Below are 23023 nucleotides of genomic sequence, written 5' to 3'. Positions count from 1 at the left end.
AAGTATTCTGGAAATAAAACTTGATGACCTAGAGATCTGCCACCCTGTCTTGTCTTTATTACAAAGATAGGAGGCTATCCTATCTGTTATTAAAGCAAGGGTTCCGCTTTCTGTTAGGTATCCATCAACTGGCTACAGAAGTTTTTAAATGCCCAGTTGGTAGTTCCTTCTTTGCTGGCCTCTGTGCCCATTTTAGGAGTAAAGGCCCACACAAACAGTTACTAATTCCTTTTAATAGCAATTTGAAGAGCATGAGACAAAGAGCTGCCACTGGTGGGAAAAAAGCAGTATTATTTTATTTGGTTTACTGCTGTGCAAATAAAATACTAAACAAAAAAGGAAGAAAGGGAAAAAAGAAAACACCACCTGAATTAAAGCAAAGTCTCCATAACCCTTAAGGTGGGATATGTGGGATAATGCTATTAAACCTAAACCATTGCACTGCAAAACAATTGAAGATTGTCTTTAAAAACTGAACACCAGCAGCCATTAGGGTTGCTATGGTGAAACCTACCACAATAACAAGCAGGCAAGCAACAAAGTGACAACATAATCAATCAATCAACAGCCCACACAGAAAAGGTTGAAAGGTGTCAAAAGCTAGTAAGTGTTACATTGAAAATAAACAGCTCCACCAACCTTTGAGCAACCCATGCAGCAAAACGTAAAAAGGCTCAGCTGAGGGTTCAAAGAAAAATGTTCCTCCATTTAGTCCTTAAAGGCTACCTACTAATACAGTCCCTTACAGTTTCAGATTTTTTAAAAACCCAAAGTCTCATCTCCCAACACCCTTATACCCTTTTCATTGTTCACTCTGATGCTTCAAATCAGCATCCTCCTCACATAAAAATATTTTTTCCCCTACAGCTCATGTTTGGGTGGAGGCATTTTTTTTTTATTAAACTTCCCCTTCATGTGCACTGTGGTCCTTGTGAAAACTGATACATACGCACTTACACATACACCCACTATTAAGTTGTAAAAGCCTGATGTGGTTTCTAATGAAGCAATTAGCCTTACAGATTAGCTTGTTAGAGAAGCATGAAAATTAGCCTTCCCCTTTATCATCAGCTACTAGTTTGTTTGTTTATTGACACAAAACATACTTGTCAGCCCAGATTGGCTAACAAATATGGTTACTATTAAAACTATGTATTTTATTTAGCACTCAGCTAATTGATCAGTTTCTTCACAAGATGCTTTGAGATAACAAGACAAAATATGTTCTGATTATGTGGACTGGCAGCCAGCATAGTTCAATATCGAGAATAGTAATGTAGACTGACAAGACTTTATGAAAAAGATCAACCATCATGAATCACCTGGTTTTACACAAGAAAAGATTTCTGCAGTAAGTCTCAGTTCTCCTTCTGTATAATGGGGAAAATTCAGGGAACTGCCTTATGAGAACATTATTTTTGCTCAGATTCCAGTTGCCATAACTTAGGTTCTGCTTTTCTCTGGTCACAGGCTTCATTACTTCCAGTTTTGTATGGCTTGGAGACTGCTTAAATTCTCTAGGATACACATATTACACTGGAAGGGTAAGTGCTAAAGCATTTAAAAAGTATTTGTTTTTAAGATTGAAATGCACTACAGTGATCCAACAGATGAGACCACTTGAGTGAGACCCTGAAAGTGACTGGCTTAGGGTGGGTCACAGTTCAGTAAGCTTCAGTCCAGTCAACAGTAAATGGGATCCACTCACCAATGCCAAAAAGATTGTTTGATATGGTTCTTGATTCACTTGCTGCAAGGGTAGAAAGAAACATGCCTTAAAGAAGCCATTCTGGATGGGTCAATATGGAAATGGTTGAAATCCCTAAAATCTGTTCCCTGAAGCATTGGCACCATTTCACTTTTTCATAATATGTAAATGATTTATAAGGCTCTCCTACCTCTGCAAGTGCTTCAGCTTCTAGTGATTTCTGATCCCCGAGACTACTGTGCCGTGTTGAGCTACAAGTGGGCCTCAACGGATGGCCATCGATCAAGGCCTTCCTGTCTGGATAATTGATACTGCCAGCACTACCAAAAGTTGCCATCCTGCGTTTCTCTGGGCTGTCAATCCTGCCTCTGTTCAGTGGTAATATGTGGGGACTGCTGGGACAAGCTGCTGCTCGAGGAGGGGTGTCTATTCCAGGACCAATCCCTCTTGGAGGGCTGTGTGTATCTCCTCCACTTCGACGGCGAGGGATTGCTGCTCCATCAGATCTCAATCTCACACTGTAAAGAAAAAGTCAAGAGGCTTGTGAAATCCTCACTCCCACTCCACGCTACCTAAGCCATCTGGACTAATAAGTGAATCTCCTTCCAGTTTAAACATAGCACGAATTGTACAAGTTGGCTCATAAATTTCCTCCAGCCAATGCATTCAGACCATCTTGCCTGTCACAAAAAGAGGAAGAAGACAAAGAGGAAGATGAGAACAAATCAGTTGCCTACCGTCCCATTACTCCCCCAAATCCATAGTCTGGAATGTGGTCTGTTGGAGACTGGATGTCATTCTTTGATGAGGCTTTATCATCCAGCAGGGGTCCACTGCTTGCTTCACTGTCTGCTTTTTGACTCAGGCTATCTGAGAATGCATCATCCCTATAAATAATGAAACCCTCTGTCAGTCAAAACAGAACAGATAACTGAATGCCTCATGCCTGAGGGAGGAGCTCTGCTTGATTGGAGGTGCATGTGAATGCAATAATGTTTGGGGAGGGAGTGTAGTCCACCAAGTGGAGCTGAGAACAGACTACTCGAAGTTCCATCCTGATGCCCAACTTTATGTAAGCCCCAACAGATCCAAAACACACACTCTTGTTCAACTGACCCATAGGGTCTTCTCTTTACCATGTTGGGTGGTATTCAATGCTAGCCCTACTCAAAGTACACCCATTAAAGTTAATAGACATGACTTAGGTTCATTAATTTCAGCGGGTCTACTTCTGAGTAGGACTTAGTTGAAGACAACCCTTTGCTCCCAGGTACATAGTACAGCAACCTGTAGAGCTACTTCATTCCAAGGAATTACAATTGTTTATTTTTCTCATCATTCAGGGAACTGATATTTGGTAGACATTGCTAATTTATCTAGGACATCTTAATCACACAGCAGAGACTTAGGCTATGAAATTCGCTCCCACAGGATGTAGAGATGGCCACCAACTTGGATGGCTTTAAAAGAGGATGGGACAAATTCATGGAGGATAAGGCTATCAATGACTACTAGTCATGATGGCTGTGTACTTTCCTCTAGTACTGGAGGTGATCGGCCTCTGAATACCAGTTGCTGGGAGCACAAGTGGGGAGAGCGCAGTTGTGCTGAGGTCCTGCTTTTGGCTTCCCACAGGCATATGGTTGGCCACTGTGAGGAGGCTGGAATACATGGACCTTTGGATTAATCCGGTAGGGCTCTTCTCATGTTTGCAATTATTGGTCTCCTCTTTAAAACTGCCTCTTGTATCAAATTGTCCTGAACGCAATACTTGCAAAACATAATACTGTAGTCATATTAAAAACATTCCTGCTTGCTAGATCATATCGTTTCTGTGCTACATCATGTCTTGTTGTTGTTATTATGTGCCCCCAAGTCGACCATGACTTATGGCGATCCTATGGATAAGTGACCTCCAAGTGCATCTGTCGTGAGCCACCCGGTTCAGATCTTGTAAGTTCAGGTCTGTGGCTTCCTTTATGGAATCAATCCAGCTCTTGTTTGGCCTTCCTCTTTTTCTACTGCCTTCTATTTTTCCCAGCATTATTATCTTTTCTAATGAATCATGTCTTCTCATTATGTGTCCAAAGTATGATAACCTCAGTTTCATCATTTTAGCTTCTAGTGATAGTTCTGGTTTAATTTGTTCTAACACCCAATTATTTGTCTTTTTCGCAGTCCATGGTATCCGCAAAGCTCTCCTCCAACGCCACATTTCAAACGAGTTTATTTTTCTCTTATCTGCTTTTTTCACTGTCCAACTTTCACATCCATACATAGAGATCAGAAATACCATGGTCTGAATGATCCTGACTTCTGTGTTCAGTGATACATCTTTGCATTTGAGGACCTTTTCTAGTTCTCTCACAGCTGCCCTCCCCAGTCTTAGCCTTCTTCTGATTTTTTGACTATTGTCTCCATTTAGGTTAATGACCGTGCCGAGGTATTGAAAATCCTTGACAAGTTCAGTGTCCTCATTGTCAACTTTAAAGTTTACATAAATCTTCTGTTGTCATTACTTTAGTCTTCTTGACGTTCAGCTGTAGTCCTGCTTTTGTGCTTTCCTCTTTAACTTTCATCAGCATTCGTCTCAAATCATTACTGGTTTCTCCTTGTAGTATGGTATCGTTTGCATATGACTGTGCCAAGCAGGGCTGTGGAGTTGGAGTCGGAGTCGTGAAGTTGGAGTCGTGGAGTTGGAAGCAATTTTGGGTGGAGTCGGAGTCGGTAGAAATGTACTGACTCCGACTTCAAAATAAAATTAATATTTTAATTTAATATTAAAATTTAATATTAATATTAATTTATGAATATGAATACATTAATATACATTTGCCATTTATGAAGGAGTCGGAGTTGGACAGTAAAAAAACAGAGGAGTCAGAGTCGAAGGTTTGACATATCGACTCCACAGCCCTGGTGCCAAGGTATTGATAATCCTTGACAAGTTCAATGTCCTCATTGTCAACTTTAAAGTTACATAAATCTTCTGTTGTCATTACTTTAGTCTTTTTGACGTTCAGCTGTAGTCCTGCTTTTGTGCTTTTTTCTTTAACTTGCATCAGCATTTGTTTCAAATCATTACTGGTTTCTGCTAAAAGTATGGTATCGTCTGCATATCTTAAATTATTGATATTTCTCCCTCCAGTTTTCACACCTCCTTCATCTTGGTCCAATCCTGCTTTCCGTATGATATGTTCTGCGTATAGATTAAATAAATAGGGTGATAAAATACACCCGTCTCACACCCTTTCCGATGGGGAACCAGTCAGTTTGTCCATATTCTGTCCTTACAGTAGCCTCTTGTCCAGAGTATAGGTTGCGCATCAGGACAATCAGATGCTGTGGCACCCCCATTGCTTTTAAAGCATTCCATAGTTTTTCATGATCTACACAGTCAAAGGTTTTGCTGTAATCTATAAAGCACAGGGTGATTTTCTTCTGAAATTCCTGGGTCCGTTCCATTATCCAACGTATGTTTGCAATATGATCTCTGGTGCCTCTTCCCTTTCTAAATCCAGCTTGGACATGTGGCATTTCTCACTCCATATATGGTAAGAGCCTTTGTTGTAGAATCTTGAGCATTACTTTACTTGCATGGGATATTAAGGCAATAGTTCGATAATTACTGCATTCCCTGGGATCCCTTTTCTTTGGAATTGGGATGTATATGGAACGCTTCCAGTCTGTGGGCCATTCTTTAGTTTTCCATATTTATTGACAGATTTTTATCAAAATTTGGGCAGATTCAGTCTCAGTAGCTTGTAGCAACTCTATTAGTATGCCATCTATTCCTGGTGATTTGTTTCTTCCAAGTATTTTAAGAGCAGCTTTCACCTCACATTCTAAAATTTCTGGTTCTTCATCATATGGTTCCTCCGTGAATGAATCTGTCATCCTGGCATCTCTTTTATAGAGTTCTTCAGTGTATTGCTTCCATCTTCCTTTTATTTCATCTCGGTCAGTCAGTGTGTTCCCCTGTTGATTATTCAACATCCCTACTCTTGGTTTAAATTTCCCTTTCATTTCTCTAATCTTTTAGAATAGGGCTCTTGTTCTACCTTTTTGTTGTCCTCTTCTATTTCTATACAGTAACTAGTGTAATAGTTCTCTTTGTCCCTACGTACTAGTCGCTGTATTGCTGCATTTAGGGTTCTGACTGTGTTTCTATCTCCTTTTGCTTTTGCTTTCGTTCTGTCTTCAACCATTTTAAGAGTTTCTTCAGTCATCTTTCTCTCTTTTTAACTAGAGGTATTGTCTTTTTGCATTCTTCCCTGATAACATCTCTGACTTGATTCCATAGTTGTTCTGGTTCTCTGTCAACTAAGTTTAAAGCCTCAAATCTGTTCCTTATTTCATCTTTATATTCTTCTGGGATGTTATTTAAATTGTATTTTGGCCTTATGATTGCTTTGTTGGTCTTCTTTAGCCTCGGTGGCCCGGAAAGCTTTCTACCAACTTCGGTTGGTGGCCCAGCTGCGCCCCTATCTGGACAGGGAAAATCTCGCTGCAGTTGTCCATGCTCTGGTAACCTCCAAATTAGATTACTGCAATGCGCTCTACGTGGGGCTGCCTTTGAAGACGGTTCGGAAATTGCAGCTCGTGCAAAATGCAGCGCCCAGACTATTGACACGGACAAGGCGGTCCGAACATATAACACTGATTCTGGACCGCTTGCATTGGCTGCCTATATGTTTCCGGGCTCGATTCAAAGTGCTGGTTTTAACCTATAAAGCCTTACATGGCTTGGGACCATGCTACCTGATGGAAAGCCTCTCCCGATATGAACCTACCCGTACACTGCGCTCAACATCGAAGGCCCTCCGCCGGGTGCCTCCTCAGAGGGAGGCTCGGAGGATGACAACAAGAAAGAGGGCCTTCTCAGTGGTGGCCCCCGAATTGTGGAATGATCTTCCTGACGAGGCACGCCTGGCGCCAACATTAATCCTGTCGGCGCCAGGTTAAAACTTTCCTCTTCTCCCAGGCATTTTAGCATTTTAGTATTTAGTATTTTAGTATGTGTTTTTGTCTGTCTTAAAAATGTTTACAATTTTGAAATTTGGATGTAGTTTTAAAATTGTTTAAATATGTGTTTTAATTGTAGATGGAAGTTTTAGTTTGTACACCGCCCAGAGAGCTTCGGCTATGGGGCGGTATAGAAATTTAATTAAATAAATAAATAAATAAATAATACTCTGATTTTCGATACGACCAATTCATGATCTGTACCGCAGTCTGCTCCTGGTCTTGTTTTCGCAGGAAGTATGAACATAAGAACATAAGAAGAGCCTGCTGGATCAGGCCAGTGGCCATCTAGTCCAGCATCCTGTTCTCACAGTGGCCAACCAGGTGCCTGGGGGAAGCCCGCAAGCAGGACCCGAGTGCAAGAACACTCTCCCCTCCTGAGGCTTCCGGCAACTGGTTTTCAGAAGCATGCTGCCTCTGACTAGGGTGGCACAGCACAGCCATCACGGCTAGTAGCCATTGATAGCCCTGTCCTCCATGAATTTGTCTAATCTTCTTTTAAAGCCATCCAAGCTGGTGGCCATTACTGCATCTTGTGGGAGCAAATTCCATAGTTTAACTATGCGCTGAGTAAAGAAGTACTTCCTTTTGTCTGTCCTGAATCTTCCAACATTCAGCTTCTTTGAATGTCCACGAGTTCTAGTATTATGAGAGAGGGAGAAGAACTTTTCTCTATCCACTTTCTCAATGCCATGCATCATTTTATACACTTCTATCATGTCTCCTCTGACCCGCCTTTTCTCTAAACTAAAAAGCCCCAAATGCTGCAACCTTTCCTCGTAAGGGAGTCGCTCCATCCCCTTGATCATTCTGGTTGCCCTCTTCTGAACCTTTTCCAACTCTATAATATCCTTTTTCAGATGAGGCGACCAGAACTGTACACAGTATTCCAAATGCGGCCGCACCATAGATTTATACAATGGCATTATGATATCGGCTGTTTTATTTTCAATACCTTTCCTAATTATCCCTAGCATGGAATTTGCCTTTTTCACAGCTGCCGCACACTGGGTCGACATTTTCATCGTGCTGTCCACTACAACCCCGAGGTCTCTCTCCTGGTCGGTCACCGCCAGTTCAGACCCCATGAGCGTATATGTGAAATTCAGATTTTTTGCTCCAATATGCATAATTTTACACTTGTTTATATTGAATTGCATTTGCCATTTTTCTGCCCATTCACTCAGTTTGGAGAGGTCTTTTTGGAGCTCTTCGCAATCCCTTTTTGTTTTAACAACCCTGAACAATTTAGTATCGTCAGCAAACTTGGCCACTTCACTGCTCACTCCTAATTCTAGGTCATTAATGAACAAGTTGAAAAGTACAGGTCCCAATACCGATCCTTGAGGGACTCCACTTTCTACAGCCCTCCATTGGGAGAACTGTCCGTTTATTCCTACTCTCTGCTTTCTGCTTCTCAACCAATTCCTTATCCACAAGAGGACCTCTCCTCTTATTCCATGACTGCTAAGCTTCCTCAGAAGTCTTTGGTGAGGTACCTTGTCAAAAGCTTTTTGAAAGTCTAAGTACACTATGTCCACTGGATCACCTCTATCTGTATGCTTGTTGACACTCTCAAAGAATTCTAATAGGTTACTGAGACAGGACTTTCCCTTGGAGAAGCCATGCTGGCTCTGCTTCAGCAAGGCTTGTTCTTCTATGTGCTTAGTTAATCTAGCTTTAATAATACTTTCTACCAGTTTTCCAGGGACAGAAGTTAAGCTAACTGGCCTGTAATTTCCGGGATCCCCTCTGGATCCCTTTTTGAATATTGGCGTTACATTTGCCACTTTCCAGTCCTCAGGCATGGAGGAGGACCCGAGGGACAAGTTACATATTTTAGTTAGCAGATCAGCAATTTCACATCTGAGTTCTTTGAGAACTCTCAGGTGGATGCCATCCGGGCCCGGTGATTTGTCAAGTTTTTATATTGTCCATTAAGCCTAGAACTTCCTTTCTCATTACTACTATTTGTCTCAGTTCCTCAGAATCCTTTCCTGCAAATGTTAGTTCAGGTTCAGGGATCTGCCCTATATCTTCCACTGTGAAGACAGATGCAAAGAATTCATTTAGCTTCTCTGCAATCTCCTTATTGTTCTTTAGTACACCTTTGACTCCCTTATCATCCAAGGGTCCAATCACCTCCCTAGATGGTCTCCTGCTTTGAATGTATTTATGGAATTTTTTGTTGTTGGTTTTTATGTTCTTAGCAATATGCTCCTCAAATTGTTTTTTAGCATCCCTTATTGTCTTCTTGCATTTCTTTTGCCAGAGTTTGTGTTCTTCTTTATTTTCTTCATTCGGACAAGACTTCCATTTTCTGAAGGAAGACTTTTTGCCTCTAAGAGCTTCCTTGACTTTGCTTGTTAACCATGCTGGCATCTTCTTGGCCCTGGCGGTACCTTTTCTGATCTGCGGTATGCACTCCAGTTGAGCTTCTAATATAGTGTTTTTAAACAACTTCCAAGCATTTTCGAGTGATGTGACCCTCTGGACTTTGTTTTTCAGCTTTCTTTTTACCAATCCCCTCATTTTTGTGAAGTTTCCTCTTTTGAAGTCAAATGTGACCATGTTGGATTTTCTTGGCAATTGGCCAGTTACATGTATGTTTAATTTAATAGCACTGTGTTCACTGCTCCCAATCGGTTCAACAACACTTACATCTCGCACCAGGTCCTGGTCCCCACTGAGGATTAAGTCCAGGGTTGCCGTCCCTCTGGTCGGTTCCATGACCAACTGGTCTAGGGAATAGTCATTTAGAATATCTAGAAACTTTGCTTCTTTGTCATGACTGGAACACATATGCGGCCAGTCTATGTCCGGGTAGTTGAAGTCACCCATTACTACCACATTTCCTAGTTTGGATGCTTCCTCAATTTCATATCTCATCTCAAGGTCTCCCTGAGCATTTTGATCAGGGGGACGATAGATCGTTCCCAGTATTAAGTCCCTCCTGGGGCATGGTATCACCACCCACAACGATTCTGTGGAGGAGTCTGCCTCTTTTGGGGTTTCCAGCTTGCTGGATTCAATGCCTTCTTTCACGTAAAGAGCGACTCCGCCACCAATACGTCCTGCCCTGTCCTTCCGATATAGTTTATATCCAGGGATAACCATATCCCACTGGTTTTCTCCATTCCACCAGGTCTCCGTTATGCTCACTATATCAATGTTCTCTTCTAAGACCAAGCACTCCAGTTCTCCCATCTTGGTTCGGAGGCTCCTAGCATTAGCGCACAGGCACTTGTAAGCAGTGTCTCTCTTCAAGTGTCTTTGGCACTTGTGATTTGACCTGTGGTAATTTTGCTCTTCTGAATTTATATCCTGTGCCCCTGCTCTCACAATGCCTACTTCTAGGCCTACCCCTTTTAAAATTTCATCATTTCTTTGGTTTTTATCCCAGGAGGGAGGTTTATTCTGAACCGGACCTTCCTCAGCTCCTGTCGGGTTTCCCCCCTCAGTCAGTTTAAAAGCTGCTCTGCTACCTTTTTAATTTTAAGTGCCAGCAGTCTGGTTCCATTCTGGTTCAAGTGGATCCCGTCCCTTTTGTACAGGCCCGGCTTGTCCCAAAATGTTCCCCAGTGCCTAACAAATCCAAACCCTTCCACCCGACACCATCGTCTCATCCACGCATTGAGACTGCAAAGCTGGGCCTGTCTGGCTGGTGGAACCGGTAGCATTTCAGAGAAAGCCACCTTGGAGGTCCTGGCTTTCAGCATCCTACCTAGCAACCTAAATTTTGCTTCCAGGACCTCACAGCTGCATGGAACTTCTCCATCTTCTGCTACCAATTATATAATCAATTTGATTTCTATATTGACCATCTGGTGATGTCCATTTGTCCAGTCGTCTTTTTGGCTGCTCAAAAAATGAGTTCGCAAGAAACAAATTATTGGCTTCACAGAATTCAGTAAATCTTTCTCCTGCTTCATTTCTGTCTCCTAGGCCCCATTTCCCAACAATTCCTAATTCTTCTCTGTTACCTACTTTTGCATTCCAATCCCCCATGATTATCAGCACACCTTGTTTTGGTGTGTGATCAATTTCCTCCTGTACTTCTGTATAAAATCTCTCCAATTCCTCCTTCTGCGTTTGCCGTTGGAGCAGACTTGGATGATGGTTATGTTGATAGGTTTCCCATTTAATCTCTTTGATATCACTCGCTCAGTTCTTGCGTTGTAGTTCTTAATTGCTCTTGCTACATCACTTCTCACTATTAAAGCAACCCCATTTCTTCTTGATTTCTCATTTCCTGCATAAGATATTTTGTAGTTGCTTGATTGAAAATGTCCCATTTCCGTCCATTTTAGTTTGCTCACACCAGGTATTGTAATGTTGATGCGTTCCATTACTTGCTTGACAGTTTCTAACTTTCCCTGGTTCATGCTTCTCACATTCCATGTTCCTACTGTGTGCGTTGTACAACTCCAGACTCTCCTTTTGCATCTGTGCACATCAGCCTCTGGGCTTCCTTTCAACTTTGACCCAGCTGCATCATTAGTCACAGCGCTACTTGTACTTGTCCTTTGTCCTTCCCCAGTAGCTCGTTGAGTGCCTTCTGAACTGGGGGTCTCATCTTCCAGCACTTTGGATGTTGCATTTTGGATGCTCTGTTCATAGGGTTTTCGTGGTAAGAGATATTCAGTGGTGGTTTACCATTGCCTTCCTCTGAGTTTGGATGCATCTTAGTTTGGTGTTTCAGCTTTGACCACTCCGCCTTGGGTGCCCCTGCTAGGAGTCTAGCCTCTTGGTCTAGACTCCTGACGGTTTTGCTCTCAGCTTCTTCAACACTCTCAAACCCCCTCACCACATTAAGGTGTGCATCCTAGAGGGGGACATCATGACTATTCATTTATTATTATTATTATTATTATTATTATTATTATTATTATTATTATTATTATTATTATTATTATTATTATTATTATTTCCATTTATAGACTGCTTACTATCTAAAAGATATCAAAGTGGTTTACAATAAAATACACAAGGTACAATATCAAATATATCAAACATATCAAATTAATTTACAAAGCAAAATACATAAACAATATGCATATACATAAACATGAATGAAACCTTAATCTTTAAACAACTCTTTTAAATAGTCTCAGACCTTCAAGGAAAATACGGCTGTGTTATCAATACAAAGCGAGGACTAATGGGAGTCACAAAAAGCTTTTTACATATTTGAAATTTTCTGCTAGAGAATTAAGAGTTATTGAATATATATTTAAAGGTTTTGGGTTAATCATATTTAAAATGTACTGTATGTCAATAATGATTTCAAAGTTTGCCATTTTCAAATGAAATTCCAAAACGTAAGAATTACAACTCAAGGCATTAAAATTATCACTATTTTAAAAGTGTTTTCAGGATCATCAACAGCTTTCCTATGAACTGAGTTGTCAACACAGATGCATAGTGTTACCATATTGGCCTGCACTCTCTTGGCATTCCTGGAACCCCTTTCATAGATATATTTTCCAGCTTGATTAGATCCCACAGATCTGATGGCTTTGATATCAGGATGGTCACAAATAAAATTCACAGCTGCATGTTGTCCATGGATGACATTGCAGATTGTGTACAGTTCTGGTTGCCTTGCCTCAAAAACGCTATAGTAGAGCAGGTGTGTTTTCACGATGGGACTCCTTGGGACACAGTCCCATTACTTTTTTTTGCAGATGGCCCCCTCCTAGACTCCCTCTGTCTCTACAGCCAGTCATTTAAAGCACTATGATATCACTTTAACAGTTGTGGCTCCCCCCCCAAGAATCCTGGAAACTGTAGCTTGTTAAATGTGCTAAAGTTCTCAGGAGACACCTATTCCCCTCACAGAGCTACAGTTCCCAGAGTCTCTGGGAATTACTCTAGGAACTGTTGCTCTGTGAGAGAGATATAGCACTCTTTGGGTGTACAGCTATAGGTGGTATAAGAATGTTATGGGGGGGGAAGAGAGAAACACTGAGATCTAAAACAAAATCATCCCATTCCCTGAGCTATTGAAGAAGCACAAGACAACACAGCAATTTCCACCCAAAATAAGCAGCTACCCCCATTGTACTTCATTTCACCTCTTGAATCTGATTACAGGTAACAATGCGAGGCCCTGTGCAGCAATCTTCTTCCCACTTACATGTCTTGCACCACTATGTACTGATGTGGTATGAGGCCATCTACACCATTATGGCGACCTTCCCACCAGTCCTCAGATGCTCGATGGTACAAAAGAAGTGAGGCACCTTTCTTGAAGGACAACTCGCGTGGGGACCGCCCAGTATAGTCAAACTTTGCAATTGCTTCAATCTGTTCCACCTCTATAAGCATATGGGAGGGAGAAGACAAGAAAGACAATGAAAGGGAAGCTGCAATTGGCAAGTAACGCAGCACATTGTGACATAAGAGAAAACCTTAATTGTTAAAGTTGACATTAATATGGCATTGGCTAATACTGTCCCTTTATCCTGAGAACATTTTCTCCAAGTGCTCACTTCTTTGGAAGCTAAATTTTCTTTTCTTGACATTCTTCAGAACATAGAAGCTTTGGGGCATTAAAAAAAATCTACACAATAGGAAAACACCCAAACTTTATGTATCAGGATTAGAGATGGGGTTTGCTAGCTGGTTCCTATCCATTTTAATTCTGAGAGTCTGGCTTTTGATGTTGATCCACCATTTCTTTGTTCTCGCTTTCACAGCTGTCAATCGGCTGGGTTTTTTAAGCAACCCCCCATAATTTCTAATGAAAATGCTTATGCTATCGGTGCTTGTTCCACCTTTTTTTCTATTTACAGGCATACCCCGCTTTAACGTTCGCAATGGGACCGGAGAGTATACTTTAAGCGAAAATAACCTTTAAGTGAAGCAATTGTCTTCACTTGTACTGCATGCAATCACCACTAGATGGCAGCGGCGTCATGCCAATAAAGTGTACGTTATTGCAAAGCGCGCAAACGTTAAGCGGGGTATGGGGACGTATGGAGCATGTATGTTATAGCGAGGCAACGTTAAGTGAAGCAAGGTTAACCGTGGTATGCCTGTACTTATCAATAAGGCAGATAATCACCCACTGAGTCTGTCTCTTGCCTTAAAGGTTACTCCCTCCCTCATTTCACTATTCTTGCTGTTTTGCAGTACTTTTGATTTTTACTGTTGAAAAGTCGACCACCACTGCTTATTTTAACTTATTTTTTTCTGCAAATTTTAACATAAAAAAACACAAAGTAACAAATAATTTTTACCAAAGATTGCCTTTTATTTGTTCTGTTTTTATATAATGGAAACTGAGAGTATAATATGTTTTAAAAGCAGAAAGTAATATTGCTAATGATATGATTTTGCCATTATTATTTTATATTTGTAAATAACTTTTTTCTATAATTAAAAATGTTTATATAAATAATATATTTTAACCCTGCAAATGCCATGGCTGAATTACTTTATCAGCAGCACCACTACCTTGTATTTGTATTTCTTTGATCGTTTACAAGATCCTAAAGAAATCTACACATTACCACGCACCAGAAGATGCATCACTTCATGTGCCATATTCGATCAGCATGGCTTGGGCCTTGGTGAAAGTGAGGAATTTATAACTAAGTCACTCACCCACAACACAATCAGTCACACACACACAGCAGCAGCAGCAGAGATTCAAAAGCCTTGGGGAGCGGTGGAATCCTGTCGAAGTCTGCTCTGTATTACAATTTAATGGGCAGGCAGGAAAAAAAGGATGGGTTGTTGGTCATTTATGAGAATTAACAAAATAAAGAGAAAATTGGAGGGAGAATAATGGATGTAAATGGTGATCGTTATCATCTAGACAGCAAATGCATCAGCTTAGAGGAAAGCCAATTACGAAGACAATAACATAAAATTCAGAGCCGATTTTTTTTTAAAAAAAGTGCCAATGACAGAGGTGACCTGCCACAAGAAATCAATGCTGGTCCAAAAACACAATGGATTGTCGGATTATGTCAAAATCTGGCAATAAGTTTGATCTAGTGGATTTTCTCCCCCATCTCTAATCAGGATGCATTTAGCCCCACTCCCCAGTCCTGTATTTGGAAAAGATTTCTGTTTCTCCCATGCTGAGAGACAGAAGATAATTTAGTTTAATGTGAGAAGCCTCACAGCTTCATTGCGATTCCCAACGTGGGCGGTAGCGCCCCCCCGGGGGGTGTTACAACCTTTCAGGGGGGCATTGGCATGACTACAAACTTTAGGGGGGCATATGGGTTCATTAAGGGGGCGTTGACATTTGGCGGTCTGATGCAACAGTTGAAGCATTTAAGTTTAATTTTATTTAATACACAAATCATTAATTTTTAAACTGTTTTGTCCCCAGTTAGAGTGCATTTAATAGTCTCAGTTCATGGAAATAACACTATAAATACCGTGTGCTCTTTAGTAAAGAAATTCTGAATAGCGGCCAGTGTCATATCAAGGAATGGGGATATTAGCCACGCCCCGGCACTAGGTAATGTTCCAATGCTGTCTTGAGGGATGTTGGAACCAATCACGAGAGAGTGTTTGATAAGCTGGGTGTATTGGTGGAGGGTGCATTCTTCCAACAGATGAGTGCTGTGTGCAAACGGGTAACGCAGACAGTCAGTTATTCGCTGGTTTTCTTCAGGAATGGGACACACTTGCTACCTGTTGTTTCTGTGATGTTTAAATGAACTTGTTTAACGAAACAATGCCAGTAAACTGAATGAGTTTGTTGTTAAGTAACACAGTGTATTCTATTGGTTCATACTGTGTGGACTTAATTAGTTCTTTATATTGCCTTTCCATCTTCTTATCTCGTTGAACAAGGATTTAGTGCAGTGAATAGCATACTAGCGAAGAATCGAAACTGTTTCGATATTGTTAGTCGTGGTGACTTAAGACTATTACTATCCAAGTATACTCCAGATATTGTGAAGTTAGCCAAAACTCATCAAGCTCAAGGATCACAATAGCATTTTATAATAAATCTCATTTTATTTACTTTTCTATAACTATGTATGTATATTAATAAATCATACTAAGAATTCAATGTGTAATCTAAGTGCAATAAAAAGGCATGATAAAAACGATCAGTAATAATCACTGAAAATACCTTTTATGCATTACTCATATTTTAAGGGATGAATAGGAAGCATTGGCACATACTTAATCTGAGGGGGGCATTGGGCACAAAAAGATTTTGCAAAGGGGCGTTGGGTCAAAAAAGGTTGGGTAACACTGCTGTAGACTTTAGTCTCATTTTAAAAATTATGTTATTACTGTAATCTGAATTATTGGTAAGGCAGCATCTCTCCACTGGGGGGGGGGAGGAAATACAAGCCTAAGGTTATGTAGATGCATGCCTTCAATTGTGAAAATGCCTCTGCAGATATCGTCATATTTCTGTCACCCTTCTACGTCAAGAAACTCAGAGCCCATTTTGATACACATTTAAGCTGCCCTGCATACAAAAGTTTTCAAAATTAATGTATATATTTTTTGCAAATTCTTTCCATCCTGTCCAAAGGACAACCTGCCCCAAACAGCAATGGCTATTCTTCACATGCTTATTCAACCATTCCTGGTGCTTTTTTCTGCTTGCATTTGCAAATATGTTTAGGGAAGAAACTACAAAGTTACTGTGGATGCGTGTCTTTGTATGGGAATGGTCAGAGTCAACTCTGTCATGCATGAGCCATGGAAGGCCAGATCCAGAACTGGCCCATCCTTTGCAGGTCATTTTGGTAGGTAGGGGAGGTACCCAGCTGTCATTCACCTGGCATCAGGTGATTCAAAGTTCAATATGCAGGAGCAGGGAGAGATTGGAGCTAAAAGTGAAGATAAGCCAATCTCCATTTAAAGAGCAGGCTGCCTTTTGAAGAGCAGACAGAAGCTTATCTCCAATGCCACAGTGTTAAGATCAGACATAAATTGCTGCATTTTACTATCAAAGAGCAAGAGGAGGCTTGCTTCAATCTTAACACTGTGGTGCTTAGATCAGACATAACAGATCTCAGCGTCTGACATCATATGATATCATGTGACTGACGAGTGAGCATAGTTTATCCAGAATGGCCTGGTGGGACATATTCAGAAGACTGGTGGACCTAAGTAGGCATGCAGGCTTGAGGTTCCCCACCATTGATGGTGGAGATTATTGGTGACTTGCCAATAATCAGTACGGATTTACACAAAATGGAAAAGTAAAGGTTCAATGCGTTACAAAAATCCTTTTTCACTTGCACTGCAAGTTCAGAGAACAAGTAAATTGATTTGGGCAAACAGAAATAACTGGATGATGCCATCTGCTATAGGAGTATACACAGATCTCCCATTCCACCTAACATCCCACTGTGATGACTCCATGCAACCACACCCACAGGCAGAAGGAACTGAGAAACAGGCTTTCTTGAACTCTGTCAGGATCCTCTGATTGTGGCTGCTGCAAATGTATTGTCCCTCTGACCTATATTGCTCCAAATTTTTTGAACTTTGTAAATTTTAAGATTTCTATCTACTTTTTGTATGTTGTCTTGTAGTTCTACAAAGATGCAAAAATTGCATTGCGAAAACTGTATATTAAGCAAAATTGCATACAAAAATCTATATATTAGGAGAAATTTGCACTAAAATCTTATGAATATAAATCTAACAACAATCTCAGCACGGCAGAAAAGATGCAGTTGTTCAGAGGCATGCCTGTATATACTCCGTTTCCTCTATACCAGCTTTTCCCCAACCTTTGGGTCCCCAGATGTTTCTGGACTACAGTTCCCATAATTCCTGACCATTGGCCATGATGGCTGGGGCTGGTGGGAGTTGCGGTCCAGCAATATCTGGGGAGCCAAAGGTTGGGAAAGGCTGTTTATAATATAGAAAGCAAAATGCTTGATCCACTGGAACATAGACTATAGTGCTTATTAGACCTTCTATAAGCCAATCCTGTGACAGATGGACTATCGCTCACTTAATTAAACTACTGAAAGGTTCAATTATCCACAGGAGACAATCAAGATCAGGATGTCTGCTGAGAGGCCATCTTCCTCAGTTTTAACTTGTTTTACGTTTAGAGTTACACACATAAACATGCAAGCAAGTTAGAGGCTGAGGTGGAATAAGAGGCTTGCTAACTTGCAACATGAGACTGTGCAAATAAATCTTCACTGAAGCGTGTCAAATTAATATTATACAAGGGGCAGCCATATCACTTCCCTGGACCACTTTCAAGAGTTTCCAGTAGATGGTATCAAGCAGTTCATTAGAACAATTTCATTTTCTTAAATTTCCAGGTTTTTTTTGAAAAACAAACAAACCCCAATCTATAGAATAGCATTTCAAAGTAAAAGGGGCAGAGACAAAACTAAATTGGGCAAACGTACTGCAGATATGTAATATTTTAATTAACACAAAGGAACATTCTCAAATATATACCTTTATTTTATTTTATTTTATTTTGGAACAGCACCTAAGGATAAAAGGGGCTTGATTTACTGTTCAGATAGCAGTAAAATAATCTGGGGAGGTGGTGATGGCCAGTAATTTAGGAATGAAACACACCATAGTTCTTGAAAGAGTTTTTGCTTCCCATAAAATACACACGCAGACACACACACACACACACACACACACACAGCTACATACATACTGACACACATCTTTTCCCCACTGTTGCCTCTGATGAACAAGTTTCACAGGTTTTTGATACAATATGAAATGCTACAAAATCTGTTTACCAGAGACAAAAACAGGATGTACTCGCCATGTGCAAGATCCTTCTTTCAATCCACCTTCAATTATCTCAAAAAAGCTATAATCTGTTGCCAGAGTAAAATGGCTTAAAAAAAAGAGTAGATAGATTCATGAAGGGTAGGAGTCCTATACGTGGTTATTAGTAATGACAGCTATATAGAATCCCTGTGATCAGAAGCAATTTGCATATGTATGACTATTGCATGCTGGCAACAATAACCTGGAGGTGTGCTATACCGTATCATCTTGATTATGAACTTCTTGCTGGACACTGTTTGAATCAGAATGCTGGACCCAAAAAACACTGAGCAAATCTAACATGGCAATTCTGGGGTGGGGTGGGGTGGGGGAGTTACAGGCAGTTCTAGGAACAGACTTCACCTTTCTTATGTCTTCTGGGGCAATATTGGAAAAGGCATCTTACCTCAAATAATTTCTCTTTCCCCATTCCCAGCGAAGCGATATTTGTTGGTAATAGGTAGAATCTATAGAGGACACTCACAGAATTGGACATAATTGTGGTCACTATTGTGGACACCTCACAGGAACATTACTGTGTTCCTCACCAGGGCTACAGACTGTGGTGTTGGGGGGGGGAGAGACTAGGAGAAAGTATGTAAATTCATAAAAAGAAACAGCTCTTCCTCACCATGCTTGTGTCATGGTTAATCACCCAGAAACTCCAATCAGAACTATTAACATAACCATTCAGGCATAAAATTGCCTGAATGGAAGATTGCTTGCCTTGACTTTTCAGTTGAGGTAGGCTGTTAGTCACCAATATTGAAAAATGAAGGTTGACAACTCCCTCCCTTTCTCTCTTTAAACATCCATCTTCAGTTATCTGAATTATCGTTTGTCCCTTCTTCTCTCTTATGCCCTTAGCACAGACTAACAATTTGAGCCACCTATGCCATTTCCTCACTTCATGCATCTATAAAGCAGTGGAGTTTATATATCTGCAGCATTAAGGGGAGAATGTTAATGGAACAAAGGCAGTAAAGCAAGCAGACAACGGGCATGCAGAGTCATGCAACAGGCAGGATTCTGAAACAATGTTTTCTAATCTGTGAAATTTAAATGGCACCAGGTGGTTCCAGGTTTATTAATTCTCACTGATGTCCAAATCAAAATTGTTCAGTTTGTAAAAAAAATAAAAATATGGGTAGATAGGTTTGTGTATGGGTAGAATATCAACCTATATATTTTTTCTTTTCCTAACCACCAACATGTGAAATATAACCTGGAATGAGGGAATCAAATTGAGCTCCTATGGGCTGTTGCCATACATTCTTCTAAGTTTTTCTTACCGTAAACTTCTGTTTGATGTTGGCAGTGGAGGACAGTCTCTTGTATGGATGACGACTCCCACTGGACTGACAGGCAGGGTCCAGACTCCTTTGCCTCCTCTTCCAGGGGGAGGAGTCGTCCCATCCTCCAGTTTGACTGACAGAGCAAGAACCACTCCTCCACCCCTTATCAATGAAGAACATGTCACTCCCGCTCTACCAACTTGGAGAGCCCAAGAACAGGGAAACTTATGCCAAAGAAGAAATAAGTGAAACATCCAATACAACATGAATATGTACTGCAGAAAGCATGACAAGACAGCCTAAACATACTAACAATGTAGGATGGAGGCAGAAGCCCGAGCACCACCCCCTCCCAGAAAACAGCAGAGGATCAGAGATGTATCAGCAGAGGAAGGTGAGGTGGGGAGAATGTCTTCCACTGCCAACATCAAACAAGTTTACGGTAAGAAAAACTTCTATTTTTACCTGTTGGCAGTGGAGGACATTCTCTGGTAGGGATGTATCAGAGCAGGCCCCTCACCTCTTGGTGGGCTTCCTCTCCCCCCATCTACTTCTGAATGATCCTCTGAAGAACCTTACTACCAAATGCCGCCTCAACTGATAAAAAAACTATCTGTTTTGTAGAGTTTCACAAAGGTATGTGGCATAGCCCAAGTTGCAGCTCTACAAATAGTCCCTGCAGTCTCGCCAAAGACATCAGCTCCATCCGGGCCGATGACCTTGTTTGTATCACTGCCGTGATCTTCTCCACCCTCTCTGGGGTGAGAGAGATTCTGAAGATGTTGGTATCTATCTGAACCCCCAGATGAGTTATGTTTTGAGTTGGATTCAGAAAGCTTTTCTCTCTGTTCACAATGAGCCCCAAATGCTGGAGACACGAGTGATCTCAGTATCCCTTTCACAAGCATCCCAGGATGGACTTTGCACCAGAATGTTGTCAAGGTAAGTGTGAAGGTGGACCCCTCCTTTCCAAAGAAAGACCACCAGGGCCACTAGTACCTTTGTGAAAACCCTCGGTGTTGAGGCCAAAGGGCAATGCCCAATACTGATAGTGCCCCCTCATTGTAGTGGAATCTAAGGAACTGACGATGGGACCACAGTATGGGGATGTGAAGGTAAGCCTCGGACAGGTCGATAGAAGACATCCAATTGCCCCGCCTCAATGCCACCACAATTGACCTCAGTGTCTCCATCTTAATCGCCTTTTGGCTACCCAGGAGTTTAGCCATTTGAGGTCGATGATGGCCTGGACATCGCCATTTTTATTTAAAACTAAGAAAAAGATGGAATAAACCCTATATCTTCTCTCCGAAGGAGGGACCTCCTCTATGGCTTGAATGTCCACCAAATGTTTTATGGCCTGTACATAATTCTTGTGCTTGCTGGTGTCCTGGGAGTGGGGAGTAGGAACAAAGAGGTTGTGTGGTCTGTGTGCAAACTCTATAGAGTATCCATGGGTGACTGTTTCCAAAACTCACCTGTCTGAGGTCACCTCCCTCCACAGATGGGAAAACTGTAACAGGGGAGCCCACACTGGGGAACCCTGAGAGTCATGCCAAAGGGACCTTCTTGGCAGGTTTGGAAAATTTTGGTGAAAAGGAAGTGGATCCCCCCCCCCCTGCATGGGGGATGACCTCCTTCCCTTCCTTGTTGGCCCCAACCTGATCTGTAGGAAGAAAATCCCCTAGGACAGCAAAATTGCCAATAGGGATGAAAAATCTGCATCTGGTGTCCCCTACGCTCTTTTTTTTAGCAGATGGAAGAGCCTTTCTCTTATCCCTTGTCTCAACCAAATACTTACTATTTTCAGCTGCAAGGCTGCATCTAGCTCCCACTGGCGAAGCCAGGTATCTGGCTTAGCCACTGTGGTAGCAGCCATAGAACAGGCATAGAACTGGAATGCATCATGTGTAGCATCTGCTGCTACAGCGGAAGCATGAGAAATCTTTTAAACTATGTCCTTAACAGGCTTGGGAACATCCTCACACATGCCTAACTCCTCCGTCCACATAAATGCAGCCCTGGAAAACAAAGAAGCCATGATGGAGGCCCGTTTGATGCGTCTGCCTCAAAGATGTCTCTACTCTTTTATCACAAGCGTCCTTGGTCCTCCCTCCCCTTCAGGACTGCCAGTGATGTGAGAGCTGCAACAGGAGGGTCCACAGCAGGGTCCCGCAACAGGGGAACAGCTGCAGCACCAGGGGACTGAAGAAGACCTGCCCTGGGAGTGAGTATCTGAGCATCTGGGTGCTTGCTGCTCGCTCCTTTGAGTTGCTGTCCCTTGAGGCAGCTGAAGTCCCTAGTAAGTGCTGGAAGAACTGGGACCCCTGCCTGACCCTGGCTCCAGAGAGAGGCTGCAGTTAATCTTGCAGCCTCTTGCATCAGCTGATGGCTGGGGCAGGAGGCATTAAAGCCCAGCTGCCCTTGGGCGGCGGGTCTGCCGCCGCTAGAGTCACCACCAAAGGGGCAACACCAAAGGTGGTTGCCCCTTGGGGACCCCTTAGGGAATCCCGAGGGCAAGGGCGCTAACCCCCTTCTACTACCTTTTCTTTTTAATTTGTTTTCTTTTAAACCAATCTAGAGGAGATTGGTGGTGGGGAGGGTATGTGGTGCATGTGTAGTTCCTGCACAGGGTGGGAGCCTGTGCAGTGAACTGAATTATAGGAGAAAGTCGCCAGATGCCTTCAGAGTGACAGTCTGTAACTGGCAGAAGGCTGGCCCTCCCTGTGTGTGAGACAGGAGGGGGAGTAGATGGGCCCTGTGTAAAAAAGTTTGAATGGGTATGACTGTTCCCAGTTCTCGCACAGGCCTACTGGGATAATTTGCTCTGGCAGGCTTTGTTGGTGGGCTCGTGTTGGGTCCATATCAGGTGTTTAGGAGGAGTCTTAGTACGGAGAAACATGGGTGATGCCACCCCAATTTCAGTGATTATGGTCAGAGGGAAAAATAGCCATGGGGAGGTGGTGAATTACCATGGAAGACGAGGGCAGCGCTATCTACACCTTGTTTCTTGCTGCCGCTCCTCTCATGGATGGGCTCCTCGTTGCTCATCTGCTGTGGCCACTGGCATGTGTGTGTTGTTGTTTAAAGCCAGATCGGTACACAATAAGACCACTCTCATCCATGATTTGATTGTGGATGAAGGTGCCGATTTGGTGTGCATTACCGAGACCTGGGTGGGTGAGCTGGGAGGAGTTTATCTGACCCAACTTTGCCCACCTGGATACTCGGTACA

The 23023-nt window shown here is 42.0% G+C and overlaps 1 protein-coding gene across 2 annotated transcripts in view; it reads right to left on the bottom strand.

The window, feature by feature from the left end:
• SRGAP3 (SLIT-ROBO Rho GTPase activating protein 3) overlaps nt 1–23023 on the bottom strand; it is a 332528-nt gene that overhangs the window by 8222 nt on the left and 301283 nt on the right. For both annotated transcript variants that reach the window (XM_061618521.1, XM_061618522.1), the window contains exons 19-21: nt 12873–13053; nt 2446–2595; nt 1899–2226 (exon numbers count right to left, since the gene is read on the bottom strand). In XM_061618521.1, the coding sequence (XP_061474505.1) occupies nt 1899–2226; nt 2446–2595; nt 12873–13053 (659 nt within the window). The remainder of the gene's footprint in view (nt 1–1898; nt 2227–2445; nt 2596–12872; nt 13054–23023) is intronic.

The sequence above is a fragment of the Rhineura floridana genome, chromosome 3 (genome assembly GCF_030035675.1).
Source record: "Rhineura floridana isolate rRhiFlo1 chromosome 3, rRhiFlo1.hap2, whole genome shotgun sequence".
Taxonomy (NCBI): domain Eukaryota; kingdom Metazoa; phylum Chordata; class Lepidosauria; order Squamata; family Rhineuridae; genus Rhineura; species Rhineura floridana.
The sequence above is the reverse complement of the archived record's forward strand: the minus strand, read 5'-3'. Positions and strand labels throughout refer to the sequence as shown.